We start from the raw sequence: 6,476 nt of genomic DNA, 5'->3' as shown, positions 1-6,476 counted from the left end.
GAGAAATAAAGAGACAGGACACAGAAGTACAAAGAAAATGCAGCTGGGCTTGGGGGCCACACCACCTATGAGTGGAGTCAGGCCAGGCCCTGAATGTCCAGAAGCATGAGTGTTTATTGTGTATAGGTTAGGGGGCAGGGCAGTGAGTGAAATCATCTTTAAGGATATTGATAGGGTCATGAGCAATAAAACATGGGGTCCACCCCCATTAGGTCACCTAGGCCAGGAGGTGGACAGTGCGCAGCAAGGGGACCATTTCCATGAAGGCAAGGGCCGTGTGCAGTAAGGGCTCCACCCCATTAAGTCACCGAGGCTTGAAGGTGGGCCGTGCGCAGTGAAGAGGGTGCAGTGTGCAATACTTCTATCTATGGGCAAGCTACTTCTAAGATTTATAGGAGGATGCTTTAAGTCACATAGCAATGACAGAGCTGTCAAGGTTACCGCCACCTTCTGGCAGCTTCCTATGGGTTCTATGGGAAGATGCTTTTCAAGCAGCACAGTAGTAAGAGTTGGTAAAGTTCACAGTCACCAAGGTGGATTGCCGTTCTGAGGGCAGCCTTCCACAAGAACTGGAGCAAGGTCCTACACCTCCTTTATCAGGAGGAGTGGCTCTCGCCCCAAGCCTGCCATACAGTGGGTATCTTTACGATACTGAACGCTGCCGCCTGGGCCATGGATTCTTGTCCTGGTATGATTGTTTTTCCCTTAAATCATGCTCTGCACTGTCTGCTCTAGGCATTCCTCCAATTATAAGCTGCTTATTCCTTAATTCATGCTCTGTCCTGTGTCCACTCTAGGCATTCCTCTGATTATGAACTAAGATATAATTATAGGTATATATGTAGGGAAATATTCTTTAGGCACTCATACTATCAACTATTATTTGATTATATAGAGAGGATTATATAAAGGGATTCTTCAAGCCCTATTTCTATAAACTAATATATGATTATGTAAAGGATTATATAAAAGGAAATAGCTAAGTAGTAACACTATAAAGTGAGATATTCTTCAAGCCTTAACTGTGCCAACGTTCTGCTTAGCTCTGATTCCTGGGTGCCTATATGGGGGGTTACCCATATTGTTCCCCTTATTTAAGGTTTACAACTCATCACTTCCAGTCTGGTTGCCTTTTTTAATGTCTCACGTTCTTTCCTCCCTTAGGAAATAATCTCTCTTAGTCAGAATCTCCTTAACAACACCCATAATTGCATCACTTTTTCTAACACTCATGGTGAGTGCCATGATCTGGCATCCGGTACTCCTATAGTTTTGTCTTCTTCTGGATAACTCACCTTATCTTCCCAAAATATTCTGTGCAATGTATTTTTTTTGGTGACAAAATATACATTAGAGGAATATGAGTTGCTTTGTAACCGGAATTGTTTCCAAATGCATATATTAGCCCTTATATAGTTTTCTAACAACATTTGAATTACTTGTGATTTTTGCCAACATCAGTGCTTTTTGTCCTAAATCAAAGTTTCTCCTTACTCTCCTCTTTCAGGCAGAATGAAAGTTATCATAGCTGACAGAGGCAATGGATGAAGCCAATCACTCCGTGGTCTCTGAGTTTGTGTTCCTGGGACTGTCTGATTCCTGGAAGATCCACCTCCTCCTCTTCCTCTTTTCCTCAGTGTTCTATGTGTCAATCCTGATGGGAAACCTGCTCATGGTGCTAACTGTGACCTCTGACCCTCGTTTACAGTCCCCTATGTACTTCCTGCTGGCCAACCTTTCCATCATCGATTTGGTATTTTGCTCCTCCACAGCTCCCAAGATGATTTATGACCTTTTCAGGAAGCACAAAACCATCTCTTTTGGGGGCTGTGTAGCTCAGATCTTCTTTATCCACTCAGCAGGGGGCACTGAGATGGTGCTGCTCATAGCCATGGCTTTTGACCGATATGTGGCTATATGTAAGCCTCTCCACTACCTGACTGTCATGAGCCCACAAAGGTGCATTTTGTTTTTAGTCATTTCCTGGATTATAGGTATTATTCACTCAGTGATTTAGTTGGCTTTTGTTGTAGACCTGCCTTTCTGTGGCCCTAATAAATTAGATAGTTTCTTTTGTGATTTTCCTCGATTTATCAAACTGGCTTGCATAGAGACCTACACATTGGGATTCATGGTTACTGCCAATAGTGGACTTATTTCTCTGGCTTCCTTTTTAATTCCCATAATCTCTTACATCTTTATTTTGGTGACTGTTCAGAAAAAATCTTCAGGTGGTATATTCAAGGCTCTCTCTATGCTGTCAGCTCATGTCATTGTGGTGATTTTGTTCTTTGGGCCATTAATCTTTTTCTATATTTTTCCATTTCCCACATCACATCTGGATAAATTTCTTGCCATCTTTGATGCAGTTATCACTCCTGTTTTGAATCCAGTCATCTATACTTTTAGGAATAAAGAGATGAAGGTGGCAATGAGAAGACTATGCTCTCCATTTGTGAATTACAGTAAAGTCTCTTAATTATATTTAGAATATACAAAAAGGCAAATTATACCAGGATTTTAGACAGATATGTGCTAAGTAAGCTATGTTTAATTTAACTAGAATATCACCTTCTACTAATATTTGTTGTGTTGTCTTTTTTTTTTTTCCCAAATTGAATCATGATACCAATCTCTTGACTACTTATATAAGAGATTTAAAAATTAAAGAGTGTGGCTACTTTATCTCACCAACATCTTACTATATATAGGCAAAAATTAACCCACGTGTTAAGGGAAGAACCTGATGGGAAGTGATTGGATTATGGGAACAGCCTGGTTTCCCCCTTGCTGTTCTCGTGATAGTGAGTGAGTCTCACGGGATCTGATGGTTTTATAAGCTACTGGCGTTTTCCTTGCTTGCATTTACTCCTTCCTGCCGCCTCATGAAAGAAATGCTTGCTTCCCCTTTGCCTTCCACCGTGATTGTAAGTTTCCTGAGGCCTCGCCAGCCATGTAGAACTGTGAGTCAATTAAATATCTTTCCTTTATAAATTATCCAGTCATGGGTATTTCTTTACAGCAGTGTAGAACGAACTAAACAGCAGGTAAATCAGAATAGAGTCACTTGTGCTAAGTGCCATGTAATCACCTGAACTTCAAAATGAGCCATTTTTAAAACCCACCCCCCAAAACCCACATTACAGTTAGCCTGAGTCAGTAAGATATGAAAGTCCCTTCTGTTTTAAGTTTTTAAGGGAAGTATCTTTGAAAAGGCCAATCCATTTTTTGTCTCTGATTCTGTTTTCTTCAGCCTTTTTCTGCCTACAAGGCCAAGCTCTTCTGCTCAGCAAATTGGGAACACTTGTTCTGTTTGATAGACTGAAGTATTGCCCAATTATAGAATCACTAATAAAAGGCAATTCGATCTTAAAGTTGTAACTTTGTAATTTTGACAGTTGTTAACTAGTTGTTTGGGGAAAAAATGAACTTTAAGATAAAAATGTAGCATTTGGAAGAAGCAGCTTTCACTCCTAGAAAAGAGGAAATAAAGGGAAAAGGTTAGAACTGCTAAGACTTAAAGAAAAAATATTAAAGCTTGAAGGAAGAACCTGTGGAGATGAAACTCAAATACCTGAGTGGGGCGGATGCTGTCTGGCTGTTGCTAGTGTCTCTGAGCTCAGAGGAGGGCCTATGGTTTGGAACACACCCTTGAGGAAAAGGCATCTCTGGCTGGTGCAGGTGTTCCTGAGGAGAGTGTAATAAGCAGAGCTCCTGCAGCATCGTAAAAACTAACTGGATTCAGCTGCTGCCTTGGAAAACAACCAAAGTTGCTGAGTTGATGAGTGTGTTCGGCTAATGCTGATAGGCACAGCAAGCAGAGAGAGGGCAAACAGGAAGAAGCAAGTCCCTTTTTCCATACCCAGTCTTGCAACTTCCCTCTAGTATCCCCAATGGTGAGTCCAAGCAAGGAAAAGCTAAAAAGAAAAAGTTGACAGAGCCCCAGCTCCTGCATCGTACAGAGTGTAGACAGATATTTTGGCACTGAAAGCACATGCAGTTACTTAGTAGGATTGTAGAGTTTTTGAACTTTATAATTTCAGTCCTTCCTCATTTTAGAAAATCTCACCTACTAGAAAAGAAAATAGTTAGCCCAAAATGATAAAATATGAAAGATCCAAATCTAGAACCTAGAACCCAGGCTGACAGATTCCTGGTCTTCTGTTTTCTATGATTTTAGATCACATTTCCTTAATTGATAAATCTGGTATTCCATTGGACTGTTAATGTTTCACTTACATAAGATATTCACCTAGTATCTTGAGTGACTGTCAGAGTTTCAACAAATGTTCAGACATAATTTTTCACCTAATCTATTCAGTCCTAATTTACATTTCTTTCTCTAATCCTTTGGGTTGTTTTAAAATAAGGTTTTTATTTTGGAATAACTTTACTATTACAGAAAAGTTACAGAGCTAGTCCAGACAGTGTCCATATGACCCTTACCAAGTTGCAGTTTCCCCTAATGTTATTACCTTACATTTCCATGGTACATTTTCCAAAACTGAGAAATTATCACTGTATAATATGTTACTATGAACTATAGATTTTATTCAAATTTCACTGATTTTTTCCATTAATGTCTTATGTTTCAGAATCCAATCCTGGGTGTCACATTACATTATGTCTCTTTTATTTTTAAAGTTTTTAAAAATATTCTCTGAGATTTGTGACAATTTCTCAGTCTTATCTTGCTTTTCATGGTGTCACAGCTTCGAGGAATATTGGTGAGATATTTTGTAGAATGTCCTTCAATTTGAGTTTGTCTGAAATTTTTTATTATAGTTATACATGGGTTCTGTATTTTTGAAAAGAATACCCAAAAGATGGAAAGATCTAATCACATGATATTAGGGACTACATAATATCCACACAGTATCACTAGTGATGTTAAATTTGCTCATGGTTTATTATTTGATCTTGATAAAACAGAAGTGACTTCTTAGATGTTACATATGTCATCTGCATTCTTTCTACTTAAGCTCCCCCAAGTTATCTATAGGATTGATGATGGTTTGTTATAATTTGTGAATATATAACAGATTTTTCTTGGGGATATGATTGGGGTATAGATTTTCTTGGCATATAGATTTTCCTTGGGGTTTATTTCAAATCCATCCCACCATGGTTGGATTGTAAAGGCAAGTTGTGTCATGATTGCCCCATGTCGTCTCTCTTGATCTTTCTTTGATTCAGTTACTTTTTCCTTCTAAACAGATGGAATCCTTGGCCTCTGTTTTTGAGTTTCCTAGTCTTATGACTTCAGAACTGATGTTCATGTTTCAAATCTTTAGCTATGGATAGTTCCCTAGGAGTTCTCACTGGAGTGTCTTTGGCAGAATAACTACCTTAGCCAATTTCTAGTGCCGCTATATTTCACCCTCTGGCCTAATTCTGTATGAGTGGGCATTTGAATATTTTGTCATGAATCTTTGATGTGTAATAAGCGAAGGAGAAATAATTGCTAGCATAGCAACATGGATGAATTAATGACTGCTCTTTAAACCCAAAGCCTAGGGTCCAGTACTATGGAGAAGAACATGGTCTTTGTGCCTCCCTCTTGGATATTATATCTAGGGTGGGAAATTTTAATTTAGATCAGTCATTTGCTTTATTTGTATTTTTTCTATGCCATGAAACAGTGATTAATAAAATAATGCTGACTAGTTCAAAGGTCTGATGCCTCATAATGCTTTAAAAGATATGATCATTGTCATTGTTGATCTTCAGGGATACAATGTAGAGGGTGTCCATGGCAGTGTTGGTTTTAGCATAGGGAAGGTATAATCTTCAAAATATTAAACTGCATTGATAAGAACAGACGCTGGCCACAGAGTTGGAACAAGATCCTGGAGACTCCTGCTGTTCCAGGAATTAACTTTTAGTAGCTGATTCATAAGGAGTTCTGGGGAAGCAACTTGGAAACAGGTGGAACCTCAAAAGGCTTGTGACAGTAGCTATATTCTAACCAATGTGCAAGTATTTAAAATTTTTAACAACTGGTATTACGCTGGTGTCTTCTAGGTAAATATTAACAATATTGTTATGTCAGGGTTGGAGAAATTAAAAGTAAGGTCCAATACTTACATAATCCAATCAGCAACCCTGAAAATCTTGGGGGTTATCTGAGTGCTCAAAGGCAGAAAGCAGTGCATAGCCACCATGGAATGCTCTGCAGTATTTAGAAGTGATATGCTAGATGTACATATAGCAACATGTACTAAGTGGAAAAAAATAAATAGAATTAGATGTAGAATACTATTTTATACGTATACATATACAAACAATCCTACATGTTTCATAATAACACACAAAATGGCAAGACACACTTAAAAGCACCAGAATGGTGGTCTTTGAGAGAAAGGGATTGGGAATGGGGAATGGAAATTAAAGGGGATAAGCAAGTAAAACAAGAGTGCTAGTTGTAAGCCAACGATCATTGCTTGTTGGTCAATTGATAAACGCTTGCTATTAAC

General features: G+C 38.7%; 1 protein-coding gene across 1 annotated transcript; it reads left to right on the top strand.

Annotated features, from left to right (window-relative positions):
• The first annotated feature begins 1,525 nt into the window (after positions 1 to 1,525).
• Positions 1,526 to 2,501, top strand: LOC108311943 (olfactory receptor 4F6). The gene has a single exon (XM_017539603.1). The coding sequence runs from the start codon at positions 1,541 to 1,543 to the stop codon at positions 2,015 to 2,017; it is 477 nt and encodes a 158-aa protein (XP_017395092.1). The 5' UTR covers positions 1,526 to 1,540; the 3' UTR covers positions 2,018 to 2,501.
• The last annotated feature ends 3,975 nt before the right edge of the window (positions 2,502 to 6,476 follow it).

This window comes from Cebus imitator, unplaced genomic scaffold, assembly GCF_001604975.1.
Source record: "Cebus imitator isolate Cc_AM_T3 unplaced genomic scaffold, Cebus_imitator-1.0 Scaffold119, whole genome shotgun sequence".
In the NCBI taxonomy this organism is placed as follows: Eukaryota; Metazoa; Chordata; class Mammalia; order Primates; family Cebidae; genus Cebus; species Cebus imitator.
The sequence above is the reverse complement of the archived record's forward strand: the minus strand, read 5'-3'. Positions and strand labels throughout refer to the sequence as shown.

What these genes read in the sequence shown, in the direction of transcription:
- LOC108311943 (XM_017539603.1), top strand. Translation starts at nt 1,541, where the DNA reads ATGGATGAAGCCAATCACTCCGTGGTCTCTGAGTTTGTGTTCCTGGGA.